The sequence below is a fragment of the Balaenoptera acutorostrata genome, chromosome 1, assembly GCF_949987535.1.
Source record: "Balaenoptera acutorostrata chromosome 1, mBalAcu1.1, whole genome shotgun sequence".
Classification (NCBI taxonomy): Eukaryota; Metazoa; Chordata; class Mammalia; order Artiodactyla; family Balaenopteridae; genus Balaenoptera; species Balaenoptera acutorostrata.
In genome coordinates this window covers 177,687,439-177,714,824 of record NC_080064.1, presented here as the reverse complement: position 1 = coordinate 177,714,824, position 27,386 = coordinate 177,687,439, and the positions used below count along the sequence as shown (strand labels likewise).

At 37.8% G+C, this 27,386-nt stretch overlaps 1 protein-coding gene across 3 annotated transcripts; it reads left to right on the top strand.

The window, feature by feature from the left end:
- Nucleotides 1-79: 79 nt before the first annotated feature.
- Nucleotides 80-20,774, top strand: BROX (BRO1 domain and CAAX motif containing). Of its 3 annotated transcripts, XM_057544902.1 has the most exons (14): nucleotides 80-451; nucleotides 1,137-1,254; nucleotides 3,397-3,513; nucleotides 6,310-6,416; nucleotides 6,755-6,851; nucleotides 9,731-9,826; nucleotides 10,817-10,889; nucleotides 11,894-11,999; nucleotides 12,702-12,791; nucleotides 14,309-14,394; nucleotides 15,231-15,312; nucleotides 15,619-15,769; nucleotides 16,998-17,157; nucleotides 18,509-20,774. In XM_057544902.1, the coding sequence occupies exons 3-14, from the start codon at nucleotides 3,413-3,415 to the stop codon at nucleotides 18,593-18,595; spliced, it is 1,236 nt and encodes a 411-aa protein (XP_057400885.1). In that variant the 5' UTR covers nucleotides 80-451; nucleotides 1,137-1,254; nucleotides 3,397-3,412; the 3' UTR covers nucleotides 18,596-20,774. The 3 variants fall into 3 exon arrangements, with proteins under 3 accessions (XP_057400885.1, XP_057400880.1, XP_057400894.1); XM_057544897.1 differs by lacking the exon at nucleotides 1,137-1,254; XM_057544911.1 differs by lacking the exons at nucleotides 80-451; nucleotides 1,137-1,254 and adding an exon at nucleotides 973-1,136.
- Nucleotides 20,775-27,386: the final 6,612 nt, after the last annotated feature.

Genomic DNA, 27,386 nt, shown 5'->3' with positions numbered 1-27,386 from the left:
TGCGGCTCTGAAGCGGCCGCCCCGCCGAGGCTCCGCCCCCGAGGCCCCGCCTCGCGTTAGGTTGAGGCCGCCCCGCTCCACCGAGCGGCCGCCATTGTTATCGCGGCATTCTTCCTCGGCGTGGGAGGCCCGGCCAGCTCTGCTCTTTGTCTCTGGAGGAGACCGCAGCGCAAGAGGAAAGACTGTGGAGGAATATCTAAGAAAGGGCTGAGGAACGGAGTGTTTTAAGGGGGCTGCGACAACGCGGCAGCCTCAACCCCCGAGCGGCGCGCACTGCCGCCTCGGTAGCTGTCATGGCCGCCCTGACCACGTGATCGGCTCCCGCAGGCCTGGTTTCCGTCGCTCTAGTTCGGTAATCCGGGCTCTGCGACTCCCTCCCTTTCTCGTTTGCGGATTCGGACACTGCCTTTCTTCCCTCTGGAGGAGTGCTGTACAGACATCGAGAAATCCAGTAAGTATGTCATGAGGATGGGAGTTTCCCAGTACTATCCCTACCCCTGTCGTCTCCCCGGAGTTCCAAGCAATAGGGTCAAGGTTTTTACACAGGTTCCATAGACTCCCGGATAGTGGTCCCCAAAAGTCTCCTTCAAGTGTTTCAAGGCACTAGAAGGAGACTTTTGGGGACCACTATCCGGGAGTCTATGGAACCTGTGTAAAAAGTGCCTTGAAACAAACGAGAGAAAGAAATTCACATTAGCCCCACGAATCAATGGTATTGACAGCTAGATTCACCGAATCGCCTTGCCCGCGTCTCCACTAGCAGTCGGGGGGCGGGGGGGGGGAGGGTCTTATAGCTACATAGGGGTTTGTTTAGGCACCTTCTGCCCGCCTCTCCCGGGTAGATAGTATCGGCTTTCCACGAAAATGCCTGTTCAGGAGGGGCACGCTAAGGTGTGCGCCTGCGCAAGGTCTTAACCGCGTTAAACTGGACGGGGCCCGGGAGGAAGAGGCTGGGTGGTAAACAGGAAGTGGAGGTTGGGAGCTCGGGGGCGGTAGGTTTGCTGCGGGACCCAGGGTCTCCGGCGTGGGGAACCTTTGCCGGTAATCGGACTCTAACTGTGGCAGCGGGTTAGGTGGCAGCCTCGATCCGACTGTTGTGCTGGTGGCTTCAAAGGCACCCTTCCTTGCACCTGCAGGTGGGTGTGTCGTCCTTCTACCCCGCCCTTCGAATTCTTGAAAACTGGAGTGCGGGTCTCTGACCGGACAGATTGGGCAGGGGTAGAGAACACGGTACTTACCCTCTTCGTTCCTGAGGTAAAGATATACAGAACTTAAGACATTTTCATCCAGGACGTGGGAGGCCGTCTTAAAAGAGTATTTGTGGAAAATTTGTTGACACAGTCAAGTGTATCGTGTGCCGTTATCTCTGGGAGGCTTGGTTTATATGCACAGAGATGCAGTATTAGTTTACTTAGGTTATAAAGGAGATTTACGTGGATGATGTTTAGAAGGTTATATATTTTTGAAGGACTTGTTAAATGTTTTGAGTTACTCAAATGAACTTGCTCAATTTTTCATTGAATGCACAGTGCGTTTCCTCATCCTTAAATAGCTGGTGCTCTCCAAAGCCGGTTTTGCCATGAATAAATATGGTAAGGGAGGAGCATAAAGTAGATATTTTTTACACTGTGCAGCCCACGTTTTTTTCCCGATAAGAAAAATCCATGGACAACATTGTATATAATGCTTTCAAATTAATTAAATCTTAACCGATTTTGTCTCCCACTTCCCGAAATCTAATTGCCATATTTAAGTCTTCAACTACACCTTCCTGTATTATCTTCACTATCTTCCCAAGGACTTTTTAAGCAGGGGACACACTCCTTTTTTTTTTCTTTTTTAACCTGAAAGGTGGGGAACTTAATTTTTTTAAGTTGGCATTTCACTTAGGTAGTTTTTTAAATGTTTTGGTTTTTAAGGATAGACATTTTTTTTTAATTTATTGAAGTATAGTTGATTTCCAATGTGTTAATTTCTCCTGTACAGCAAAGTGACTCAGTTATGCATATATACATTCTTTTTCATATTCTTTTTCATTATGGTTTGTCCCAGGATATTGAATATAGTTCCCTGTGCTATACAGTAGGATCCTGTTGTTTATCCATCCTGTATATACTAGTTTGCATCTGCTAATCCCAAACTCCCGGTCCTTCCCTCCCCTACCTGCCCTTCCCCTTGTCAACCACAAGTATGTTCTAAGGATAGATATATATATATATTTTTTTAACCAACAAAACTGAGTTTATTAGGGACTAGCAGAGAAATCACAATCAGCGATATGCAAAGATGGGTGACCATAAGCAAATACAGAGAACAAGCAAGGGGAACATGCTTTTATAGGGAAAAGAGGAGAGTTGGGAGGGGCTGTAATAACCAAAGAGTCCATTGGAGGAACCTGGGAGTCCAGAGTATGGAGGCTTCTCATTGGTTGGCCTGCTACAGTCAGACTGGCTGAGCTGCCATGGATGGAGAGAAGTTTTCTTCTTCCTTCTGATAGTAGCCTAGAGGTACCTTCCTGTCAGAGATGTAGGTTTACTTCTCTCCTGTTAACTGAGGTTTCCTAGCGGGACCTGAGAGCTCCCCCTACAGGCCTGTCCCATCTCCAACTCTACCTGAGGTTTCTTCAGTTACACATGCTAAATATGTTCATAATTCAGCCATTTTTTACTATTTTAAGGATAGATATTATTGATCAAGTATCATGTGGGGTTTTTTATCATGAAAATTTTGATTCTTATTAGCTATTCTGGGGAAAGTATATTTATTATAGAACACATGCTACAGCCAATCAGTTGGCATCAGCAATATCATGTGGGAGGTACAGTTAATTTAAAACCTATTTCTATCAAGTAATCTTAGCAGTCTAAATACGGGTCACATTTGAACCTCTTTCGGAATCACGTTCCTCTGGTCCTGTGCCCTTCTCATTTGCAGCTGTCCAACCAAAGTCAAGTACTCTGCTCCTCAGAAGTGTAGTTTGGGGACCAGCAGCCTCAGCATCTCAGGTCCTACCCCAGACTGTTGAATTAGAACCTGCATTTTAACAAGAGCCCCCCACCTCCTGCCCCGACGTGATTTTTATACACATTAAAGTTTAAACATTACTGCTCCAATATATTCAACATTGCAGTTACTGTGAGCACATTTACAAATGCTGTTTTTTTATAGGCCTGATCTAAACATAGGCTGCTATAAACAGACAGTTAAAACAAGATTGATGTATGGCAGTGAAGCATTTTATTTATGTATATGTCTGTTTTATATATGTTTTATGTTAAAATGTATATATCCTATAGTAATTTTCAACTTTTACTTTAAAAAAGTATTTTAATATGATTTACATTGCTTATTAAATGTTTTATCTTTAATTTTTATACATTTGTTTTTTGTCAATAGGAAACACCTGGAGAGAATGACACATTGGTTTCATAGGAACCCATTAAAAGCCACAGCTCCTGTCCCTTTTAACTATTATGGCATGGTCACTGGCCCTGCTGCTTCAAAAATTTGCAGGTAAGTTTGTCAGTCTCCACAGGTATTGATTGAGCCACCCATGGATACAAGGTACTTTTTTAGGGTCATGCACAATGCAGAAGTATGTAACACACTGTCCCTAACCTTAGATTCCTTATAAACTTATAAATGACATGTGAAAAGTTAAATCATAGATTATTTAAACTGGGTCCTCAAGTATAGGTGAGTGAGTCCCAGAGAGGCTAAACAGTCACAATTAAAGAGTTAAGCTATATGTTACAACAGTACAAGAGACTCCACAAAGTCTTATATGGATATTGTTCATTGGCCAGATAGTAAATTAATTGAGTTCTGAGCAGGGAGAGGTCCCTATGACCTGAAATAGCCTTCAGAGTGTTCAGTAGGAGAGAGGACTTGAGCTGGGGTTTAAATGAATTGTATGGCTTAGATCAGGGGTTGCCAGACTGTGTCCTGCAGATTGGCCCAATGATTGTTTTCATAAGTAAGTTTTTATTAGAACATAGCCTCCCCCCCACACACTTATTTACATATTGTCTATGGCTGCCTTTCCTCTATACAGTAAGATTGAGTATTCCCAGGGGAGACTTTATGACCCACAAGGCCTAGAATATCTTCAGGCCCTTTGCTGATCCCTGACTTAGATAGTAAGAAGGGAGAGGAGAAAGTCATTTCTGTTAGATAAACCTTTGTTCTAGGGAGTATGAGTAGAGCAGTTTAACTGGAACAAAAGAGATAGATGCAAGAGATATTTCGAAGGAGGCATCAACTGGCCAGATGTCTGATTTGCTCTGGAAAGTTGAAAAGGATTCATTTAGTCTATGAGATACAGAACCTAGATGATCAAGACATTGGTGGTACCAGTAAAGGAAAATCAAGAGAATTGCTACTTTTTGTGAAAAGAAGTAATTGGAGCAAAAGGTTGATCTAGACCAGGGGTCAGCAAACTTTTTCTGTAAAGGGCTAAATAGTAAATATTTTAGGCTTTGTGGGCTACACACAGTCACTATTGAATATTCTTCTTTGTTCATTTTTGCAAAATTAAGCTGTGGGCTGTATAAAAACAAGTTACAGGTTGTAGTTTGCCAACCCCTAATCCTAGACATTGGTCCCAGCTTAACTGTTTTAACTGTAGCATTGGGCAAGTCTCTTAACTCCTTTGGGTCTAATTACTCATCTGTAAAATTACTAACCTAAATTAGATACTTCTAAGGTACACTTTTCTCGAATTCTGTCATTTTAATATGAGTGTAATTTTGCACAAGTTGGTTTGCAGGTGATGATTGAATGCCTACTTGGAAATAGCTAGCAGAGTATTCGAGTCTAGAATAGGCCTTAAGGATTCAAATTCTGGGGACTTCCCTAGCGGTCCAGTGGTTAAGACTCTGCGCTTCCAATGCAGGGGGCGCAGGTTTGATCCCTGGTTGGGGAACTAAGATCCCACATGTTGCGTGGCATGGCCAAAAGGAAAAATAAAAAAGAATTCAAATTTTTTTCCGAGTCCAGGAATTACTCCCTCCCAGCTTTTAATTAAATAACTCAACAATGACAGATTCATAAGGTAGCCCATCCCATTTTTGGTCAGCTGTATATAATTGTTGCTATATACTTTCTTGGAATCACCCTCCTTAGAGCTGGTACCAATGAATAAACATTCCATCTTAAACCTGGTTTAAGTTTGTGCTCCTATCTAAACACCACTGCTACTTACAGTCAGTCCTTCTAAATCTTAAAATATTTGAAATGTTAGTATTACTTCACTCGACAAAGAAATTTGAGTATATGCTTTATCCCAGACACTAAGTTCTGGGTATACAGTCCCTACTGTCTGTCTTGGTGCTTACAATTTAAATTTAGTCTTTAGTCATTTACACCCAATTGTCTTCAGTCATGGTCCATGTAATATGATTTCTGGATCCCTCGCTAAGCAAGTTGTCTTCTGAAAGAAGAGGTGTAACTGGAACAGGACCAAGTTAGAGCTGATAATGTAAATCTAGGATTAGATGTAAAGTTATACTCGTAGATGAGACCTCAGAAGAGAGAAGAGCAGAAAGCCAAAGACTGAACATTGCTGGAGGTGGGAATATGAAGGGGACATGGAAGAAAATAGAGAAGGAACTTTTAGAGATAAGAGGAGAATCTGGAAAATTTGGCGTTATTGGAATCAAGGGAGAAAAGAATTTCGAGAAAGAAACAATAAATGTCTGCAACATTTATTGCTGCAGAGAAGCAAAGGAGAATGGAGATGAGGGAGCAGTTTTAAAATGACTAGTGGCCATGTGTTTTTGCATGTTTGTGTGTGTGTTGTATTATAGAATGAAATTTTGAAATATGGTTTTGTACTTAAGTACATTTTGACATAATGTCAAATTTTGAAATTTTAAGGGAATACTAAAATTATATATAAATGTTAAATTTCCATTTTTCAAAAAACTTCTATTGTGAACTGGTCAGATTAGTTTACTCTTTCTTAATTCTTTCCTCCTGTCTTAAAAGCTTGTGTTAGTTTGATTTTTTTAAAATTAAAACTTGCTGTGTATTTTTATTATATAATTGTATTCATGATTTACTCCTTTAGTTGGACTGAGTTTATTTTAGTACAACTTCTAAAACAATTGTTACTAGAAATTTCACTTACCTCGTGTTAGTCCTAATTAAATTCATTCCTGTATACTTAGTAATATCTTAGAGGAGGCGGGGTGTGTGTGTGTGTGTGTGTGTTTAAGCTTTTACAGTTGAAACTTTTAAGCCACTTTTACATAAATTCATTGTAATACAGCTTACTTAACATTGCTATCTCTTTCTGTCTCATTTAAGTGACTTGAGATCATCTAGAGCACGACTGCTTGAATTGTTCACTGATTTGAACTGTAATCCACAAATGATGAAGAATGCAGCAGATTCATATTTTTCACTTTTACAAGGTTAGTTATTTAAATCAATTTAAGTTTTTAAAAGTCAACTATGTAGAAGTTCATATTTGATTCTTAGACTTTTCAAATTTGAATAGTTTAGTCTTCTAGGTTATATTCTTCAGTATGCTTGAGTATCAGAAATGTGAGAATGTAAAGGTGGTATGTGGTCTTTCTAACATTTTGAAAATTAAATGTGTGCATATTTCATATTATGTTACCTTAGGAGAAGGGGATAGAGGGGCTGGGAGTTTCATTCAGGTATCTGAAAAAGTCATTATCTGAAAAATGTTCTAAACAGACACGTGATATTTCCTGTAAAACTGAAAATGTTTTCTACCTTTTTATAGGTTTCATTAACTCATTGGATGAATCTACCCAAGAAAGCAAGTTACGATATATTCAAAATTTCAAGTGGACTGATACATTACAGGGACAGGTTCCAAGGTAAGCAGCACCAACAGTACTAAATTCAAGCCATTTTTGTAACTGTTGAGCTAGTGATTAACTCATAGCCTCTGTGTGGAAGAACTAAAACGTAAGTCTGATCAGCATTTTGCCTTATCAGGAAATTAATGTAAAACTTTTGACCTAAACTCCTAATGCAGTCTATTAAGTACAAACAGAATTTGTTTCTCCTGGACCAAATCATTTTTGAGATAATCAATATAAATGTTAACTAGATTGAGCAGCCTTGACATTTAATAACACACAAAGAATGGTTTGGGAATTTGAAACCCAAACCTAGATTTTGGTCTTTGCCTCCGTCCAAGCAGATCAGAATTTTGCTTTCTCCGCTACTTTCCTTTTCTGATGGATAGTTCAGATGTCTCTGGTCAATCTCCTTCTTTCTCTCTTTCTCCCCAGTTCCACCCCAGCTCCATACTCTTCTGACTGACAGTACTGTATTTGTTTTCTTCCTAATTTTACTGTTTCTGCTCTTTTTAAAAACTTCTCCTCCGAACTTTCTCATCGTTCACTTGAAACTAGTTAGATCTAATTACAACAGGAAACCGATCATAATGGTGCTAAATTTTTAACTACTTTTTTTTTTTAAACATCATTGGGTTGTTTAAATAGTCATATATCTTTATCTCAATTTGCTTTAGAATTAACCATTTTATAAAATCAGAAGGGAAGGAAATGGGGATTGCCAAACAACCAGGGCAGGCATTACAGTGGAAGGAGTGTGGACTTTGGATTCATACACACGTAGATCAGCCTCAGAGCTTCTCCTGTGTGAACATCTGCTTCCTCAACTGTATGCTGGGGTTACAGGTATAGGGCTTTTGTGAGGAACAAAATAGGAAATTTTGTATTAAGGGACTGATATAATGCCAGGCATTAATAGACATTCAATAAATGTTAGTTTCCTTCCTTCCTTCCGTGGGAATATTGTATGTAATAGAATTCATAAATTGGGTAGGAAGTTGCGGACTGTGGGTCCTTTCCAAATTTTAATATTCTGGGATACCAAGGTTTTCCAAGTAAGTCCTCATTTTCTGTTTTTCTTTATGTACCCCTTTGTACTTCATCTAAAATTAAGGAATATTTTCCTTAAAAACCTTTTTTAAAGAATCAAACCTCTACCATTGTTACATTACAACACTTTGGTAGATTCTAAAGTGTTTTGTATTACATAAATTTGGCACTTTTCCCCACCATGCTAAATTTTCATTCCTTGTGACAGCATTTCTCAGCATAGTTTTATGAGACAGTGAAGAATTATGCGATAAAGGCCTTAAGTTATAATGTTGAGTATTCAGTACATCTGAGATTTTTAAGTTATTTAATCCTTGATTGCTACTTACTCAATGAAAAGTGTGCTGTGAGCATATCTGTTCTGAAAAATGTTTTTTCAACTGTATACGCTCTTAACTACTACCTAGATGTGGTACAATAGAAATGGAGTGTTTGGGAGCAAGGCAGATTGAAATAAACGAAGGGTAAACAGGAGAGAGCTATTCATGAGACTCCATAAAAATTAGCAACACTCTCTTATTATTTAAAGGTAAAGTTGTAAATTAGATATGCCTCTTAGATCACCATTACTAGAATTACTAGGTGTGATTAGTAGATGTAACTCATTGGAAAGTTCCCAGTGCTGAAAAGAATAAGCCATTAAACTATACATTAAATTTTTTTGGCATGGTAAACTGTTTAAGAAGTTTGTTCATAATTGTCATATTTTTGTATGTTATAATGTATATTAAACAGGATAGTTTATAAGGTATTTTTGAATTACATGTTTTGTAACAAATCTTTTTTTTTTAATCTAAAAAGTTTCCATGTCTCTATTCCTTCTAAGATGGAGGCAGCAATTAAATAAAAAATACAAAGCAGAATCATGATTCTAGTTTCTTCCCTTTGGGTAATTTTTCTGTATCTTTATTAGTATTATATGTGTAATAAGGGTATTACTTCAGGTTTTTTACTTCATCGTTTGAGATAAGTGAGATAATGTGTATAAAGTATTTTCAGGGTCTCATCAGAACAGCAGTGAATAAAAATATTATCTTATTTGCTTTGTGAGCTTTTTGCCATCTTTATGTCATGTTTAGTTATAGAATCTGAAGGAGACAAATAAGATATAAAATACACTTATTTTTGAGACCTTTTTCTTTGTAGTATACTAATTGGCTTGGCATTCAGAATCTTCTACAGTTTTCACATCAGCTTGGCTTTTTGCTCTCCTGCTCCTGCATTTCTCTTTATGAACTGGCAACTTCAATCAGGCTAGTTGGGTTACTGCCACCAGAAAAATCTTTATCATTTCTTGTGCGTTAACAGCATCATTCCCTCATCAGGGATGTCCTTCTGCTTCCCTTCTAGCCATCTTTCAAGGCACAATTCAAACTCTATTTATACCATTAAGCCTTCTTTAACCATTCTTGCCTGAAATGATCTCTCCTCTGATGTCCATTTTCTTAAAATGTGGTGTAAGAATTGCATGCTCCAGAATCAACTGGATACTTGTTAAAAATGCAGATTCTGGGCACTTCCCAGACTTTCTTTCTGGGATAAGTTCCAGTAATCTGTATTTTTAAAACTATTCAACGTACAGTAACCTTTGGGAACTGCTGTTCTCATGTTTACTATTATGAAGTACATCGTGGACCATTATGTTTAGTCATTCAGTGTTAATTGTGTGTGTGTGTGTGTGTGTGTGCTTGTGTCTTATCTCCCAACCTATATTAAACACAAGGACTCTTCATTTTTTCAGTTAGCATTTAGTTCTTTATGATTTTGTGTAAGTTGTATAGCAGGCTTCATATACAGATGTCTCAGTCATTGACAGTACTTAATGATCATGTTTATAATTCTAGTGCCCAGCAGGATGCTGTTTTTGAATTAATTTCCATGGGATTTAATGTAGCTTTATGGTATACCAAATATGCTTCAAGACTGGCTGGAAAAGAAAAGTAAGTTAAAAGGGGAGGGTTATGTGCATATGTATTATTTTTCAAACATATGGAGCTTCATTATTAAAAAGTCTAGGCTACTGATAAAAAGTATCACTTCTAATAAATTTAAGGTTGCCTCATAATGTTAATATTTTAAGTATCAGAATTATGGAGCCCACTGTTAAAAGGGAAAAAATTTTTAATCTTGTCATGGGGGTGGTCTTCCTGAATAAAACCCCAAACCAAGAAAAGGGTTGACTGTTTGACCACATAAAGTACCATAAACAAAGTTAGAAAACAAATGACAGATTGGTCAAAAAAATTGCAGTGCATATGACAAACTGTTTTTATAATGCTTTTACAAATCAACAGGGAAAAGATCAACAAATCAATCGAAAATAAACAAAGGACATAAACAGGCAATTCACAGAAAAATACAAAGCCTTATAAGTATGTGAAAGATGTTTTGAAGGATTAAGGAACTGTGAAATAAAATGAGACACAGTTTTTATAATAGTACAACTGGATATTAGCAGTATGAAACTGGCAACTACCAACTGTGATGCACCTGAACATGGGAATAATATGCAGCCATTTAAGAATGGAGTTGAATTGTATGTGCTGATGTAAAATTGTCTCTGAAGTAATTTAGGTGATGAAAACAAGAGCAGAGTGGTGAATATTGTGTATGTATGCGTTTTTTAAGTATGTGCATGCATTAAATGTATATTGATTTTTATGCTTGTTTATGCACAGAAGATTATCTGGGAGGAAAAACAAGAAGCCTTTGTCCAGACCCCTAAACAGGAGCTCTCTTTTTCACTTGTAGTATCTTCTTTTTGGATATTTTTCATGTGCATTTGTTAGTTTTTTAAGTGTCAAAAGGAAGAAAACGTAGTGAAAAACACAAATGACTAGCTTCTGTGGTTTTATGAGAATGTATTAGTTGTTGGTTTTAATACCAGAAACAGGATTCATCCTGTAACTAATGTAACCACTATCTTTCAGCATAACAGAGGATGAAGCAAAAGAAGTCCATCGAAGCTTAAAAATTGCAGCTGGGATTTTTAAACATTTAAAGGTAAAATAATAATAATAAAATATATTCTTAATGCTTTAATTCTTGAATAATTTTTATTTCATTCTTTGCAGGGTGGGGTGAAGGAATTATTTCATCATGTAGAAAGAACTAGTGTGTGTTCTGTTTTCCTTATGTTAAGTACTTTGTTGGTGAGTGCAGCCAATTACAGAATATTAAGTGTTTCCACTTCAGAAAATCATCAGTGAATATTACAGTTAGACGATGCAAGTGGTACTTCACTGCTTATTTTGCGGTCTCTTCTGAAAAGATGAGAGAAAACAAAGCCCAAAAATTGATAGTTCTGAGCATTTCTCTTTGCTGTCTGCAGCAGTTGCCAGGAGCAATCATGATTCTGCAAAACCAAATTTTCTGAGTATATTCTCTGTATTTCAGTGAAAATGCCAGCGGGGCAATCAGTACACACTAATTATATTAAATTGCCTGGAGATGTGATGGGAATTAGGGGAAAGACTAACGTATTTTCCAACCAGAATTACCCCCACCCCATTCTAATTAAACTGCTATTTACTGAAGGCTACTGGAGGCCAGTGTTGCATTTTCTCGTGGTAAGGTAGTTTTACAGTGATGAAAAAGCTGTGATCCTGAGTGAGCTACAGAACTGTAGTCTTCTTTATATTTACTATTATTAATGTGAATGAACGCTTCCGGCTGTCATGCAAAAGGGAAATTTGGTTTCCGTTTCAGTTAAACATTTTCTAAGTTGAGAATATGACTTGCATATCTAAGCAATTTATTATGACCCAAATTATGCTCTTGAGTTTCTTATTTTACAAAAATTTATAAAAAGCTTTAAAAGTTTTAGTGTACAGGAAATTTTATCCTCTGTAAGCTTAACATCGCTCCGTTTTACACAATCTTTGTTTGTACCCTAAATTTCTGATAAATCCCCAAATTGAATATCTCACAACTTCAGTTTTCTTTCTAACAGCTGAGTTAAAATAAAACTTGGCTTCTTTGTTTTTTTGTTTGTTTTTCTTTCTCAGGATAGTCATATCCCAAAATTAATTACACCTGCAGAAAAGGGGAGGGATTTAGAGGCACGACTCGTAGAAGCTTACATTATCCAATGTCAAGCTGAAGCTCAAGAAGGTATCTTAAATATTGTAAGATTTTTTTAAAGAAAGTTTATATTGGCATTTAGTTCTTTTTTTAAAAATCAGAATTAGCTGGAATTGAGTTTCAGGATTTGAGAAATTTATAGTGAGGAATTTTAAAAATTGATTTTTACCTTTAGCATTTGCCTTCATTTTTCATTAGCTGGAAAAGGCCTTACAGTTTAATAATTCTTTTTAAGAGGATTTTGATTTCATGCCATTTCTGGCAACATAAAATTAAGTCTATAACTCATCTTTCCCCCCATTCTACCTTGCTCATTTCTTTTCTGCTTCCACTGTTTGGCTTACCTTGAAATCTTTGCCTTTCAGTGGCAGGAAATAAATGAAGACTTATGTGAAAACAATAAAGAAACTTCGTTGGCTTTTGTTTTTCTTTATTTCAGACTCCAGTGCCCTGAAAGTATTTGTTTCCTCTTACATCATGCGATTTTGTAGTAGGGGTTTTCTGTGATTAGTAATCGGCTAGTGATTTATTTAAGGAAGTGGTATCAACAACAAGCTCAGTGTTTTCTGCTTGTTTATGTTTGCACTTTCTGTAGCTTTTCACATTAAAATTTTAACAAACTGCATTAAAATCCCAAATAGATAACAGACTGTCTTTTGCTATTATAATTGAACTTAAGGTAAATGCAAGTGAGCTTAATTATACATTCACTTCATTGTGTTTTGGTTATAGTAACAATTGCTCGAGCAATTGAACTGAAACATGCTCCTGGACTAATTGCTGCCCTGGCATATGAAACAGCCAATTTCTATCAAAAAGCTGGTAAGTTCTATTTTAAGTCTTTAGATTTTCACATTAAGCCCTTGGCTTAGTAGGGAACAAGCAAAGCAGAAGGACTCTCAGATTGTTTCATCTTTTGCAAAGCTGTAGTAATAGCTGCATTATTTTATTAATCTTGTTTAAAAGAAAATAAAAGAATTAGAGCTGTTCACCGTTAATATGCTCCATAACTTCTAGTGAAAAGGACGATGCTATCCTTTTTAACCAGTTACATCTAATAATTAAACAGCTGTTTTTCTTCTGAAATGTTTTTGGTCTTTATAACAACCTTGTAGTTACTATCCTTATTTAGACAAGAAACTGAAATCCAGAGAATTAACATAACTAATCTGTAATTTAACTGCTAGCAGGTGGGAGGCTGGGACTAGCACTCAGTTCTTCTCCTTAACATATTATTCTTTTCAGTCACTTATTTAGGAAACATGCATATGTTTCTGTTTATGAGATGGTTACTCTTTTAGTTGCTGGGTATATGGATTCACAGTCTAGGGAAGGAGACAAACATGTAACCACATTATTATAGCATGAAATAAGGTGTGGTTACAGGGGTGAAATAAAAACCTAAAGGATCTGGGCATGCTAGAGAAGGCTTTCTAGAGGAAGGTGGTTGTTTAGCCTTGTTTGGAAATATAAATAGAAATTCTAGGTTTGCTGGGATGCTTTAGCGTATGGGAAGAGTAGAACATTCTGTAGTATGTACAGAGATTAGAAAGAACTTAGCACATTCTGGGACTGTGAGACATGTTTTAGCTGAAACATGAGAGGTAGGAGCAAAGGTTACGAAAGTATGCATATGTGAGGCTATGAGTTGGTCTGTAAGCCTATCTAAGAAGTTTGACCTTCATTCGGTAGGTATTTGGGACCCCTTAAAAGGTAAAATAAAGTCAATCTGACTTGACTGGACTTGAATTTAAGAAAGGTCCCTATCATTGCAAGATGAGAAATGAGCTTACTAGTGAAGGAGTAGTAGGCCGACTCTACTTAGACTATAATCATTTCTTCCTAAGTACTGTGGAAGAGATGATGAAGGTTTTCAGAAAGACAGCAGAGTAGGAAATGGAGAGGAAGAAATACATTCGAAAGGTGTTCGGCAGGATATATGAGCCATGTGTGTTTGATACAAGATGCAGGGATGGGGTGGTGAGTGAGGGTTAGGAGAGTATCCTTGCTTCTGACTTGGGTGACTAGACTACTCTTGGCATTGCTGTATTATGAAAAAAGGTTGGAAAGAGATACTATAATACTATTCATATTTAATTTGAAGTTCTTAGTCATTTCTATTTTTATCATTATCTCAAACTTAAATTGCATTAACCATCAAATCAAAATAAATAAATGAATAAATAAAATCACTTTAAATAAAGCAAGGTTTTTCAAGTGTAAATGCTTGAGTTTTAGACTTGAATGGCATGCTGCTTTTAGCATCTGAACACATAAGCTATAAGTCTCCTAGTGAATCAGGGTGAAATTATATTTTGCTTTTTAAAATGTAACTTTAGATCATGCTTTATCCAGTTTGGAGCCTGCATACTCTGCTAAATGGAGAAAATATCTTCACTTGAAAATGTGTTTCTACACAGCTTATGTAAGTATTTTTAGCCCAGAAACAATGTAACTTACTGTCTCTCCAGCCCCTTGAGCACCAGTTCTGTCATCTCGCCTGACTCTTCGTTAGCATTTTACAGATAATGGACAGCTCTCAATAAATGTTCCCTGATGGTCAGTGCAGCCATTGTGGAGTAAAGCGAGTGGAAGGAGATGATGTAGAGCTGGGTTATAGCAATGGAATTACCGTTCGATTCAAACCCACTTTTAAGCTGGAACCTTCTGCAAACTTCATGAGAATTCTCTCGTTTCATCCTGTTCACTGAGAAAGATATTTACTAATGCTAATCTTAAGACTTACCCATACAGTGTATCACCTGGGTTGGTGAAGAATCATAAATAAGATTTCTTATACCTTATAATCTGCTTTCAGACACACTGCATAAGGCCATGTGCAATCCCTGCATTGATGGTAGACATTTAAAGAATAAGCATGTTCTACTCCAGCCTGGTAACATTTTTCTTAAGACCTGTTTAGTCCTTAACCTCAAATCCTCCCTCCTTCTCCCTCTGCATTAGCACACTAATTTCCCTCCTTTATCCCCTCTGCCCTAATTTTAAAAACAGGTTTCAGCAAATAGTTTTTGCTCTCAGTCCATGGTTAGAAGGCTAGTTTGGCTCAAGGCTTGACATAATTCCACTTTATATACCAACAGAGATGGGGGGAAGCTTATTCAAGTAAAGAGATGTAAGGGACTGCATTGATACTTCAAACAATGGACAAAGGCATTTCTTTGTCTGATGCATATAGAAAACGATGATAGTGGAAAGCATCATTTGAGGAGAGAATGAATAAAAATTTGTTTCTTTTATCAGGCTTATTGTTATCATGGTCAGACTTTGTTGGCTAGTGATAAATGTGGTGAAGCAATCAGGTCTCTTCAAGAGGCAGAAAAATGTAAGTATTCCTGCCAGAATATTAACTCCTCTTTTAAAGACTAATGTTTAATCATAAAGGGAATGGGCAGTTAAAAGAGATTTTGGCGGAGTTCATGAAAGGGAATGAGAATCAGTGAAGTAATTGGAGAAAAGAAAAAAGTGCTTCGAAAACCTAGAACTTGTAGAAAATACCTGCCTACCCCTTATACTGTTGTTGGTAGTGCTCTTACACTAGTTAAAGAGCATCTCTGATTAATAGCCTTTTTAGTATAAATAATCAATAATTAATTATAATCAAATGACTGTATATCCCTTTCACATGCAGTTTATGCAAAGGCAGAAGCATTATGCAAAGAATATGGAGAAACCAAAGGCCCTGGACCAACAGCCAAACCTTCAGGACACTTGTTCTTTAGGAAACTTGGAAATCTTGTGAAGAACACCCTTGAAAAATGTCAGAGAGAAAATGGATTTATGTGAGTACAGCTCAATATGATTTTAGTAATATTAATAACGGTATAGTATATGCAGTTGGCCCTCTGTATTCTGTGGGTTCCACATCTGCGATTCAACCAACCGCAGATGGAAAGTATATGGGGGGGCAGGGAGGGAGGATTCTAGAAAGTCCTTAAAAGCAAAACTTCAATTTGCTGCAGGCCAGCAACTATTTACATAGCATTTACATTCTGTTAGGTATTATAAGTAACCTAGAGATTATTAAAGTTTACGGGAGGGTGTGCGTAGGTTATGTGCAAATACTACTTCATTTTATGTAAGGGACTTAAGCATCTGTGGATTTTGGTATCTTCCGGGGTCCCAGAACCAATCCCCCAAAGATACAGGGGGACGAACGTATTTATAATGTTTGAATATTAATATTGTTTTAATAATATCGCAGTTTGTTAGTCTCTATTCCCATACATTTTATATCAAGTTGCATTGAAGTTGAGCGTTAATTTTCTATTTAAATTGGTGATAGGATTCACTTGTGTTAGACCTAACTTTTATTCTGCTTCTGATGATAACATATAAAAGCAAATTTTAAAATTCAAACATGAATTATTAACATATAGCCCACGTCTACTGTCCTAACTTTCTCTTACCCTTGTTTCCCTGCCATTCCTTCTCTGTGTGTTATATATACATATCTTCTCTTGACATACTCATCTCATTCTGTTTTCAGCCATGTATAATGCAGGTAAATTAATTTTCTGTCAGTTCTGTCTAGGCCTGTCAAGCAGTTTTCCATTATTAAATCAGTGTTGTTCAAACTGTAGGCCAGTACCTATGGAGGTTGTAGAATTAATTTTGTCCCTGCTTTTTGTCTCTTGCATTCTTTCCTTTATATTCTGCATCTGGTCATGCTGCGCTCTTTCACATCCTTGAACACGCCCAGTTTAACTTTTACCACTTCCTTTGGAAAGCATCCCTGACCCCCCAAATCTGCCCCTCTTTTAATTGCCCCACTTTTGTGTTCTCACGGCACTCTACATCCCTCATAGCTTCATTTACATTGCACAGTTGTTGACAGGGTTTCTTGACTTTGTCACCTACTCATCTGTAAACTACGTGAGACAGGAAATTCTTCTCTATGTGATTCATCATTAAGTTGCCATTTCCTTGCACAGGGTCTTGGACATAAATAGACACTCAAATAGTTAACAAAATAACTGAATGAATTGCTGTTTCCATTGCTTTTTGCAGTTACTTTCAAAAAGTTCCAACAGAAGCCCCACAACTGGAACTCAAAGCAAATTATGGTCTCGTAGAACCTGTACCTTTCGAATTTCCTCCTACAAGCGTGCACTGGACACCAGAAACGTTGGCTGCTTTTGATCTCACCCAAAGACCCAAGGATGACAGTGTACGAGATTGGGTTTTTTCCATTCATTCACAAAAATTTAAAAAGAGAATTCAGACTTCACAGTTTGATATTGTCCTCTATTTAAATAGATGCATATATTTGTCTACATGTTAAATTAGCTAATTAGAGTGCTTGGTGTAAAATCTGAACTCTTTCAGAGGTAAACCTCTAGGCCCTAATTGTCTTCTGATTTTTTACATAGTTGACTGATGTTGTTTTCAACACATTATCTTGCCTTTTTACAATTCGTCAGAGCCTCCTTTAAGAAGAGTGTGGGGCTTCCCTGGTGGCGCAGTGGTTGAGAATCTGCCTGCTAATGCAGGGGACACGGGTTCGAGCCCTGGTCTGGGAAGATCCCACATGCCGCGGAGCAGCTGGGCCCGTGAGCCACAATTGCTGAGCCTGCGCGTCTGGAGCCTGTGCCCCGCGACGGGAGGGGCCGCGATAGAGAAAGGCCCGCGCACCGCGATGAAGAGCGGTCCCCGCACCGCGATGAAGAGTGGCCCCCGCTTGCCGCAACTGGAGAAAGCCCTCGCACGAACCGAAGACCCAACACAGCCAAAAATAAATAAATAAATAAATAAATAAGAAAATCCTTAAAAAAAAAAAAAAAAAAGAAGAGTGTGGGAGGACAGGTCTAAAAAGGATGGCTCATCCATGTTTATATTGCTATAGCAGTGCTGTTTCTGATTTAGCATAGTGCATGGTATTTGAAGATTTGACCTAATTTCAACATTCTGTGACATCATCCAGGGGTAAAATTAGACTGCTTCTATTCATTTATATCTAAGTACATCTTAGTGTACTAAACCAAATGGTAGATTAAGTGGAAATTTTGAGGTTTGGTTACCAAAAGAGAAGGGGTCTGTGAAAAAAGGGATGGGAATTATTTTGTAACCATAGCTGCTTCCTTGAAATTGTTTTTTTTTTTTTAAATATAATTTCCTACCCATACTAAAACCATTATTCCTTAAAATAAGTTTTTACATCCTGTTCAGCCTCTTAAATAATGTCCTAAGAGTAGCCTGTTACTGTCGCAAGTAATCTTCAAACTTAAGGCTTCCATGTGCACAGGTTGATGGCTTAGTTTCTCCCTCCTCAGAAGGAGTAAGAGTACCATTAGCTTGATTTTTGCCTACCCATCCAGGTTTTCATCTTCACTGAAATGTTGCTTTCCTGTTATGTCTTTAATTGAATTGGTTTGTATGTAGCTTCTGGCACAGCTTTGTTAGTCTCCGTGCTGTGTATTTTAGTATATCATCTTTATATTAGTCTGAAGTGGAATAGATCTAGTGTTTGTTTTCCAGATCTTAGTTTATGTACTTAACACTGTATTTTTCTTTCTCCATAGGCTAAACCCAAACCAGAAGAAGTGGTGAAACCTGTGAAAGAACCAGATATCAAACCTCAAAAGGACACTGGGTGCTACATCTCCTAAAATACATTGATACAGTGTGCACTTTGAATTTTCTTCCAGATAAGATAAACCATGGAACTTCATCTTTCTTGAAATGATTTCTCTGAAGCCTATAGATTAATTTAGTACATTCAGAGGGAATCTGCCTTCAGTTTATTTGTTCTTGATTTTTAACACAGTGAAAGTGTTTCATGCTTTGTTTCCAAACTCCTTTTTAATCAGGACAACCTGTGAAATATTTTTATTGTACTTCTAAAGGGCATATTTGGGGGTTGGGTTTTTCTTCCTGAACTCTGGGTAGTAGTAAGTTTCAGGTTAATATACTATAGGCCAGAATCATGTGGTTTCAGGTGTGTTTTTCTATCTTCACAAAAAAAAGTTTATTTTCCTTCCTCTTATTTGATACCAGAAGAATGACAGGAGTCAGTTTTTAACAGACAAGGTTTTTTACCCCTCTCCATTATGTCAGTTGTAGCAGACTTGTTATCTTCTGTGTCAGTTACCTTTTCTGGTTGGGGAAAAAAAAAATCACTTTTAGTTAAAGATCAAAAAATCTTCATACCAAATCCCTTATATATGTTAGAATCTATAATTTACTCACAAATCAGTGTTTATAGGTACGTTGAGACCATTTAAGAGCTTACTCTTACGCTGATAGCCCTGTACTTCGTTTCAGTCTCAGTAAGCAAACCTACAAAAATTTTTAAAGTACTTTTTTCTAATGGATTTTTTACTTAGGGGACTTAGAACTTGGTAACAGCTCTTAGTGTTTGTGTGAGAAGACAGAGTGAAAATGTTTTTGCAGAAGTCAAATAGTGCATGATGAAAAGAAAGAACTTTTAAGCCTAAACAAGATTGGTTGTCCTGAATTACACTGGTAAATCTCTACTACTTTGTTACAGAAGTTAGAGTAAAATGCCTTTGTTACCTGATTTCAGTGTACATGGTTTTTATATAGTTTTCTAATACACTTATCCTGTCAGAATTGTGTTGCTTTAGGCCAAAGGCCATAGCAGAAACTTAGCAAACAGGTACAGTATATCTTAAAAATACCTTGTAATATTTGAAATAGTTTAGTATATACACAAACCTGGGAAATAGTGGATACATAATACTTTAACAAAAAAAAAGTCACACATGTAGGTTTATCTTCTTTTGATTATTCTCCTGAGGCATCACCTAATTTTTCTCTTATAAATGACAGATTGGTTCAAATAATAGAAGTAGTAATAGTAGGGAATGTTGAGAGCTTACTCTATGCCAGGCGCTGTGCTGAGCACTTACATAGATAAACCTTTGAATCCACACAGCAATTCTGTGAGAAATAAGTAAAATCTGCATCAAGTATTGGGATAGGAATAAACATTTCATTATGAAAAATAGATTATACCTATCTGAATATTGTGTTCAAATAAATGATTACTTAAATCATAGTTTATACTCATGGGAAAAAAAGCTACATAGAATCAGTGAGGTTTTTTTTTTTAATACATGGAAATGCTAATTACTCCTTGCTATATAACATTTAATATTTGAAGCTGCAGTTTTCAGAATAAGTGGAGTAATAACTGAACAGACATTTATTTTGTTGTTTATAGAAAAAACACTTTAATTTCCCTGTATTTTTGTGCTCTATGCCATTTACTGACAAAACTTTAAACCGTACTTGATGTAAGCTTATTACTCTTGGCCTGTAAGATCTATTTATTTTAGAAACTAGTGCTTATTAGTTACTAAATTTTCACTTTTGAAAATTTAGTAACTAGGCTAAATTTATTGACACAATATGTGTCAATTTCACATATTGACATTTTTATGGGTCATACTTCCATATATGGAATGAAAACATGTAATATGCTCAGTGCTTCTGTAAAGTGCAGTAAATACTGGTATTACATTTACTCAGTAATTGGCAGCTTTAAGCTAAGCAGATAGTAAATATTCTGTTGACTCAGCAAAGGTGACACTTTGTGGCTAAAATATCCCATTATATATAATATTCTTTGAAATCGTGTTCGAAATTTGGGGAAGTAAATAAATGTAAAGAAGTTGCATGAATGTCATAGATGTAACTATTTGTGTTAACTATTGCATACTTAGTTTAAACCAGATAACGACAGCGTACATATCCTGCTAAAAGTGTTGTTAATATACTGAATTATCTTTTTATTTATGAAAATAAAAGTGATTTTACTTCCAATTTCATTGGAATTTTTGTTTTTCAATAAATATTTTTATGTTTATTAAGCCAGTAACAAGGTTAATACAATGTAAAATCATAATTCTTCACAGTTGTATTTTAAAATGACAGATGCATTTGCATCAGTTATTTTATGCTACATGAATTCATTAAGTACTCAACGCTCCTTGACCTATTTGGTTTCTACTTATGCTTATTGGTACTTAACCACCTTTTAATCTTGAAGTAGGGTTTCAATCAGCCTGCATATATTTTTATTCACAGTATTATCCAGCATGCTGCAGTCTTGTATACGGTGGTGAGCTAAGCTAGAGACCTTATCATTATTGCTGTACAGTACTCTGCAGAAAACTTTGTACTTTAGAAACTTTGAGGTGGCATTTTCAGTACTATATACATGTACTCAAATAAAATCATATTCAGAAATATTTCCTTATCTTCTAGAGTAATCATGCTTTCGAAAATGAGGCATTTTTTATCTCGATATGTGCATAAAAATAAACTTGTGTCATTTGGTTTACTATACTTTTGTATCTAAAGACTTTAATCTGATATTTGAGTAATTTGCTTCGAATTTACATTTTTGTTTTAAAAAATGTTTTTGTAGTAAACTAAAGGGATTAAAATAGTTAATCTGGAGGGGGCGCCTACTCTGAATGATAGAACAGAAAGCGGTGTTGGATTGTACTTACCCAAAAGGCCAGAGCTATCACTCACGCGATTCAGCCTATCTGATGACTGTGATGTGCTTGAGGCGGGTGTAAGCTCATAGCTCCCTCTCAGAGTGCTCCCCAGAGAAAATGTTAGATCACCCAGAGGCTTGACATTGTCTAGAGCTTCTCTGGTCGTTTGCCTCAAGCTACTGATCTCAGCCTTCTGGGGCTGGCTGGGCAGGGCCTAAGGTGGCTGGAGCTCCCAGGCTGGTCACCTTCAGAATGTCAAACAATGAATTTCCTAGATCATCTGCTATGGTGTAGGGGAAGTTGAGAAACACCCCAATAGGACAGGCATGTCAGTAATGTCACTCTTACCCCTGGTGGTTGGGTGCATGTATATGGTCTAATACTGAAAATAAAGGTTAAAAAGTCCTGCCAGGTGATGTTCTGTCAGCATTTCTCAAGGAGGAGCAGTGGTTGGTTTATACGTGTGTTTGTTTATTCACACTTCACATATATCCTCCCCAGAATGCCTCACTCTGCCTGCCTGGGGTGAGTCACCAGTTGGAGTGGGCCCATCTCCTCAGGTGAAATGGCGTGGAGAGACTGGCAGTGAGTGCTGCCCTGTGAAGTGGGGCTTTGGCTGTCCCATCCTTGCTCTTACCAGAGGCTCAGCCTTCAGACGCCCTCAGGGGAAGAGGGAAAGGGAGGAGGGGGCACCGCAGGCCCAGGCGAACAAGGCTGACGTGCTCTTGGTAGTTACCCAGGGCCGGTTCTTGAATGTGTTACCCTGGTTCATCTGAAAAAAAAAATTTTTTTTTTTTTTTTTTTGAAAACTGGAAGAACTCTAGGAAATTTGAGGTATTATACCTTCCCAAAGTTAAACGCCAAGATGTAGAACTAGTGTGTTATTTTGTTGATGGAGCTGACAATGCTGTGTTTCAGTGAAGGAGTTAATTAAAATGAAACGGTTAGTGTGTAAATGTAATGAAAAAATATAAGGTAGCCATTTTAACATCAGGAAGTAAAGACAATTATAAGACTGTTCTCTTTGTTTTTCCAATCTATTATATAGTACCTTCCCCCACCCATTGAAGTGAACTGACCATATGATTCATTTATTAAACAAATACTGAGTTCCAGCTGTGTCAGGTACTGTAGTGGCAGGAGGTAAAGCAGGGAGCACACAGGTAAAACCCCTTCCACCCTGGCTGGTGGGTGGGGCAGAGAAGGAAGGGAAGAGGGAAACAAAAACAGGATAAGTGAAATATAGATTGTGTTCAATGTTGATAAGTACTAAGGAGACAAAACAAAACAATGACGTAAGCTGTCGAGTGGTGGGGGTGGTGAACGATGTCGGCTGATTCTTTGAACGACTGGAGCCCCGGGAAGACCTCGAGTCAAAAACCTGAAGGAAGTGAGGGAACAAAGTCTAAGGGAAGACAGCCTCATCCAGAGAACAGCCCGCACAAGGTCCCTGCAGGGGAGAGAGCCTGTGTGGTCAGGGAACGGCAGAAAGCGGGCCAGTGGCTGGAATGAGACAGCTCAGGGGGAAGGTATCAATAGAACAAAATGGGGCCAGAAAAGTACTGGCGCCAAATCTACAACCTTGTAGGCCATTGTAAGCACTCTGGCTTTTACTCGGGGTGAGACGAGAACCCACTGGAGAATTTTAAGTACAGAAGTGACATGGTATGATTTAACATTTAACAACTGACTGCTTTTTGAGTGTAGATGGTAGGAGGCCAATTAGGAGATTGCTGCAATAATCCAGGTGACAGATGATGGCTTAGACCAGGGCGGTGGCAGTGGAGTGGTGGTATTAAGACTCTGGCAATAGCCCAGAGAACTTCCTGTTGGATTTAATGTGAGGTGTGATTAAAGGAGAAGAATCAAGAATGTCTCCAATGTTTTTGGCCTGAGGATCTGGAAGAATAAGGTTGCCATTTATTGAAATGGGAAGACTGCCAGAGGAGTAGATGTGAGTGTGTGAGTGGGAGCTGGGTGAGTGGGGGAGTAGTTTCAGGAAGGAGAAGGGTGCACTGAAAGTATGAGCAAAAGGTTTAGACATGGACTGAGTTGTCTGTTAGCCCTCCAAGAAGACACGTCAAATAGACGGTAGATCTATGCATCTGAGATTCAGGGAGATAAAAATGTTGGCTATAAATGTGTGTGTAGATAGTATTTAAAGCCATAGGGCTGGGACTTCCCTGATGGCACAGTGGTTAAGAATCTGCCTGCCAATGCAGGGGACACGGGTTCTGAGCCCTGGTCCGGGAAGATCCCACATGCCGTGGAGCAACTAAGCCTGTGTGCCACAACTACTGAAGCCCGTGCCCCTAGAGCCCGTGAGCCACAACAAGAGAAGCCCCCACTCGCCACAACTAGAGAAAGCCTGCACGCAGCAACGAAGACCCAATGCAGCCAAAAATAAATAAATAAATTTATTTAAAAAAAAAAAACAGCCATAGGGCCAAATGAGGAGTAGATGAGTCCAAGACCTGAGCCCTGGTGTACTCCAGTATTGAAAGGTCAGGGAGATTATACAGTATGTTAATTACATTATATACTTGGGAACAATCCTTGATAAACTAGATTTGGGCTTTTAAAGAAAAAACTAGAGGTTCCCCTGCGAATTAAACTGAGGTAAAAAACATGTTGTGGGGAATACTAGACCCTCTGAAATATCACTTACAAAACATCCCGGTCTAGGTACTTGGTGTGAAGTTGGCAATGCTCCCAAGATTTTGGTAAATACAAATAAGTAGATTCCACACAGTTCAGTATTGAGCCCCCTCTATATTGACAGACACTGTGATTACAAAGATGAATTTTGCATAGCATATCCTGAAACGTCCATTAGGTGGCAGAAAAGCATTCACTAAATCGACTGTAAGCCAGCTTCTCTCTCTCTCTCTCTCTCTCTGTCTGTCTGTCTCTCTCTCTCTGTCTCTCTCCCCCCCTCCTCCTCCCCCATCTCTCTTGCCCGCTCTGCTCCTTTTGAACCCTCTGATTTTAAAGATGCACAACACTATTTTGAAAAACAGAAACTACTGTTTTCTTCAGAAAGCCAACAGATATCACTAGTCTGTAATATAACAGGGGTGAGCCAGGTGAATGGGGGCTTAGGGTACTTCATTTGGTTCAGAAATGTATGAGTTGGGAGATGGTCTGGAAAGGAGTAAATTGACTATAATGAGACTGTTAGGCCTTATTCTTAAACTTTTGATGTGTAAGCTTTTCAGCTGGGGGCAAAGCAGGGAGGCCTCAGAAAGCAGAAAGCAAAAAAAATCCTCCTGTAAAAAAATAAACAAGACTTCTTAGCCCAAGCTTGGCTATTGGAGGTTTCTGCAGTATACCGCATGACTAAATCACAAGTCTGTTCAATTCAAATTTATTTATTTATTTTTGGCTGCGTAGGGTCTTCGTTGCTGTGCGTGGGCTTTCTCCAGTTGCGGCGAGCAGGGGCTACTCTCGCTGCGGTGCGTGGGCTTCTCATTGCAGTGACTTCTCTTGTTGCAGAGCACGGGCTCTAACCGTGCGGGCTCAGTAGTTGTGGCTCATGGGCTCTAGAGCGCAGGCTCAGTAGTTGTGGCACACGGGCTTAGTTGCTACAGGGTATGTGGGATCTTCCCGGACCAGGGCTCGAACCTGTGTCCCCTGCATTGGCAGGCAGATTCTTAACCACTGCACCACCAGGGAAATCCCACAAGTCTGTTCAACTTAGAAGTCACATTTCTTCCTGCTCTCCTTCGGGCGCTGGTCCCCAAACTGGCCTGCCCATTGCAATCACCAGGGCAGCCTCAAAAATAATTGAGGCCCATGTCCCACCCCAATAGACTGCGGGTCTCGGGTGTGTCCTGGCCTTGGAATTTTAAAAAAGGACTCCCAGATAATCCGAACATGAAGACAAGTTTGAGGGCCACTGGGTTTATTTAATGCTGCACGTGTAAACATAACTCACCTTCCCACAACTCAAATTCGTTCCGCCCTGTACGACACACGCAAGAGAACCTTTCCACGTCAGCACAAAGGCTAGTTGTATTCATTTATCATCTACCGAACAAATTCTAACACCAAATTTTGCACTACTTTCAAAACCAAACAAAGCCAATTAAAGCAATGAAAGAAAAAGCAGAGGAATAATGGTGAGTTGTTTTTTGAAAATGTTTTTATTTTCTTCTGATTGTTATAGAGCATGTTTTATTTCTCATGGCATTGAAAATATTTACTTTTGCAATACTGTTATACTCGGCATATTTTAAACACCAAGTTAAGATCTTTTTTTTTTTTTTTTTTTTTTGCTGCTCTTTGGTATCAGAAACTAAGTAGTAACAAATCTTCCTACTTCTCACCAAGGTTCTTTTGTGATACACTGCCACTAAGTCAGTCAGGAAAAACCATGTATATATCCTTTAAGACTCCTCAGGGGACCCTGGGCTGAGAAGGTCTCACATCACCTTGCTTTGGATAACAAATTTAACCCTTGACAGGCTTTTTGTAACTCTGACCTTTAACGATGGCATTGTACAAATAAGATTTGGTGACTGATTCATACATACATAAACATATGTATGTATGAATATATATTTATATGTATAGTCAATCCTGTTTTTATTGCCCATAAAACTTTTAAAAAGTCAATCTGCTGGTCTTCATTTTGATAGATGGCTGATAATTGATTCACTCATATGTATTATGATTACTGACTTATTTGGAATTATTTCTAATATTTTATTGGTGTTTTCATTAATCATGCTTTTCCTTTGCTCTCTTTCTCCCCTTTTTCCTGCCTTCTGTTGGATTATTTCCTTTTTTTTTTCTTCTACTGTTTTTGAAGCCATACATTCTAATTCCATTATTTTGCTAGTCACCTTTAAATTGTCAGCATGCATACTAATCCTCTCCAACCTATTCCAAAACAATACTTAAAGAGGTCAACCCCTCATATTCTTGTTATTGTTATCTAATACTTAATACTTCTTGTTTTTATACTGTGCCCTACCAAAGTAGTGTTTTTAAGAGTCACTATTAAAAGTTTCACTTTGTTTACTTGTTCATTTACATTTGTTTCTTGCATCTCACTCTTCTGCGTTCACTTTCCTTCTATTTGACACAGAATCATATTATTCATCGTTCAGTGAAGATGCAGGAATGCTTAACTCAGTTTTTATAGGTCATAAAATGTCATTATTTTACTCTCAAAAATTGTTTAGCTGGATATTGAATTCTTTATGACAATAATCAACTGTCTTCTGGGCTCAGTTGTTGCTGATTTGAAGTCAGCCTTTAGCCTAATCTGCCTTATCTGTTATAAATGTTAAGATTTTCTATAATTTCTATGATCTAGGTTTGATTTTATTTTTTTATCCCTCTAGTATTCTTCATGTTTCTCATATTTGAAGATGTGTGTCTTTCTTCAAATATGGAAAATTCATAACCATTACCTCTTCAGACATCACCTCCCCCATTATTTCTATTCACATCTTCTGGAACTCCCATTAAAAGTATATTGAACTTTCTCATCTATTCTTAGCTCATAATTTTTCTTTCATGTTAACAGAATATATATATATGTACATATATATATCTTTATGCTGTTTATGAGAGATTTCCTCAGATTTCTTCACTATGTTTAATCTACATCCAACCTATCCTATGTTCCCGTATATTTCATTTCTGGAATTTCTGTTTGGTTCCTTTTCAAATCAACCTGTTCCTTTTGGATACTATAATGTTTTGCTTCCTTTACCTCTTTGAATATATTAACCATGTTCATTTTTAAAGTTTCATGTTGTTCTATTATTCCTAATTCTTGGATGAGGACTCTCCCATTTTTTTCATTTCATTTGCTGAACCCTCCTCATGATGGTTGGTTTCATCATGTGATTTGTAAGTTTTTGCAATGAGCGCATCCTTGGCCAGGGTTATTTGTAGTGGAGGTCCAGCGTTCCCT